The sequence below is a fragment of the Dromiciops gliroides genome, chromosome 1 (genome assembly GCF_019393635.1).
Source record: "Dromiciops gliroides isolate mDroGli1 chromosome 1, mDroGli1.pri, whole genome shotgun sequence".
In the NCBI taxonomy this organism is placed as follows: domain Eukaryota; kingdom Metazoa; phylum Chordata; class Mammalia; order Microbiotheria; family Microbiotheriidae; genus Dromiciops; species Dromiciops gliroides.
The window spans coordinates 489699265-489701901 of record NC_057861.1 but is presented as its reverse complement, the minus strand read 5'-3'; the positions used below and the strand labels follow the sequence as shown (position 1 = coordinate 489701901).

Sequence of the window (2637 nt, the reverse complement as noted above, 5' to 3'; positions counted from 1 at the left end):
TTGCCCTCTTTAATTTCTGGATCTTTAACCATATTTTCCAACTTTTTTTTTTTGCTATCCTTTTGGCCATAAATTTTAATTTATGCCACCGTGTACCAGTTAAGGACAGTTAACTTGGTTTGAATATCTTTTCAAGTTCTTCATATAACTCTTTTACTTCTTTCAGAAGCGATGAGAATGTTGAGTGGTTTGGAAATGGCATCATCTGAGTTAGGGATGTTTTGTCTGAAGAAGAGAGGAATAAGAGGGAAGAATAGCTAGCTGTCTTCAAATATTTAAAGGGCTGGAAAGATGGATTAGATTTATTTTGATTTCAGAAGGCAGTACTGGGACCAACAATATTTATAAATTAAAGGGAGACATTCTGGCTTAACACCAAGAACTTTCTAACAACGAATTGTCCAAAAATGGATTGGGTTCACTTGTATGGTTATGAGATTCACTCCCATAACTGGATATATTCAAGCAGAGACCAGTTTAGCATTTGTGAAGATTTAGTGATTCTTTAATTGAGTGGGTAATTCGACAGAATAGTCTTTAAGTTCCCCTTCAACTCAAATTCTGTGAACTCTTTAAGTATGTGGCCTAAAGCAACCAATGTGGTACATTTATTCTTTTCATACTTCCCCTTTCAGTTATATGATTTTCCACTTTTTTCCTACATCTCCTGCTCTCTTTCCAGGTCTCAGTTCTCTTGTTTACCTCCCCTGCTTTGTGAAACCTTCACACCCCCTAAATGGAAACAAATAGGATAGTAAACAAATTATCCTTCCCACAAAAGAGGAACAAAAGACATTTGCTAAAACCTCATTACCCCCTGCAAAAATAAGCAGGAAAATGCTGTACTGAAGTTGAAATATCCTCATGTCAAAGTAAGTGCTACAACATAGTTGTGATGGGGTAAATCAGCAGTGAAGAGGCACTTTTTGGCTCTCTGTACTTTCCCAGAAGAGCCAGCACAACCCCATAAATATAGACACTTCTCTAAAAATAGCTACCCCATGTCCGAGACTTAACAGGTGATTGGCCCAGGGAGAGGGGGCATGTAGGACTCAGTGAAGGAGACTCAGAGGGCAGTGGTCTGTTTCTGTTTCTCTCACTACCCAAAATGATGGCACTACGTTTGAGACCCTTGAGCAGGGGATTGGCAACTGCGGCCAAGGAAGGGCACGGAGGAGCAGGGGGTGAGTCGTAAGGGGCAAACTTTGGCATCCTGCTTTTTACTCGCCCTTTCCCCATCCGGCCTCTCAGCCTCCATTCTACTCCCAGTGCCCAGGCACCCCAACTCGCCACACCACGGCAGTGGCCATGAACTCTGTGGTGCTTCCCGTTTATATTTAAATCCAATGCTCCCTTTCGTGGCCTGGGAAAGTATGGGCTCTATTCCGTCTCCTCCTCTGTCCCTTACTTCTGCTCTGTTCCCTTTCTTTCCTGCTCTTGACCGGTTTGATCAGCGAAAACCTGGCGTGTGCTGACCTTCGTGCTGGCTCTCCCAGGGGTGGCTGTTTGCACTCTCAACTCCTGGCTCCATGCAGGTCACCACGAACGGCCCAAGTTCATCCCCTATCACCACCTCCGCATCCGTACCAAGGTAGCGCAGGAACACCTGGCTGTGGGGAGGGCTGAGAAGGAGGATGGTTGGAGGGGTGGGTGGATACCCCGAAGCCGGGAGGTCTGGGGAGGCGACCGCAGCAACAGGAGGCGGGACGCCTGGGATTTAGGAGACACTGGTGAGAACCAAGGACAGAGCCACTGGAGCTTTTTTTTTTTTTTAAATCAACTGTCTATTGATTTATTTTTATGATTAATTTTTAAAAATTTGAGCTACAAATTCTTTGGTTTTTTTTTTTAACTTTCTTTCTCCACAGCCCTATTCCTGGGGTGACGGCAACCACACCTTGTTCCACAATCCCCACGTGAACCCTCTGCCCACGGGCTATGAACACCCCTGAGCCCGGGCGCCCCTGAAGCTCAATAAAGACTGGCCAGCAGAGGCCCCCAGTGAGAACCCATAACTGAACGGCTTAAAGTTTTTTTTTTTCAACGCGCATGTCCAGTGTAGGGGGGGGGGGCGCGAGGGAAGAGGGAGGTGAAGCTGGGGAGGAGCTGAGAGGGGCGGGTAAACCGAGCCCTAAGTCCGAGAAACCGAGGCAGAGCTTTGAAACACGTGCCCTAAGACCCTCTCCCCGCCCCCAGTCCTAGCTTCCGGAGACACCTACTCAGAGCCCCGCCTTTCACTCGGCTCTATTTAATATGTAGGGGCACAAACTGACTTGCCTTAGGTAGAGGTTCGGCCACCCACGCTCTCCAAACAATTAAGTGAATTGTTTGGCCCTTGAGAAACTAAAGTTTAGAAAACATTGCCTCGATGCTTTTAGTGCAAGTAGGTAACATTAAAGTTTGCGTGGCTTTTGGGGACCCGGTCCTGTGATTTCATAGCATCTGGAAGAGGCCCTCAGAAGCTACCTAGTTGAATCCCCTCATTTTGCAGTTGAGGATAAACAGCCTAGGAAAGGTTAAAGAATTGCCCAAGGTTAAGACAAGCAGGACAAGAGGTGAGATCGGATGGAATCCGGATCTCATTGAGAGTGGGGACAAGTCCTGTGACTAAAGAGTCAGTACTTTTTCTCCACTACC

At 46.5% G+C, this 2637-nt stretch overlaps 1 protein-coding gene across 1 annotated transcript; it reads left to right on the top strand.

The window, feature by feature from the left end:
- The first annotated feature begins 1011 nt into the window (after positions 1–1011).
- Positions 1012–2015, top strand: LOC122754413 (cytochrome c oxidase subunit 6A2, mitochondrial). Its single transcript, XM_044002810.1, has 3 exons — positions 1012–1184; positions 1455–1591; positions 1869–2015. Exons 1-3 carry the CDS (start codon positions 1109–1111, stop codon positions 1950–1952), a joined length of 297 nt encoding a protein of 98 aa, XP_043858745.1. The 5' UTR covers positions 1012–1108; the 3' UTR covers positions 1953–2015.
- The last annotated feature ends 622 nt before the right edge of the window (positions 2016–2637 follow it).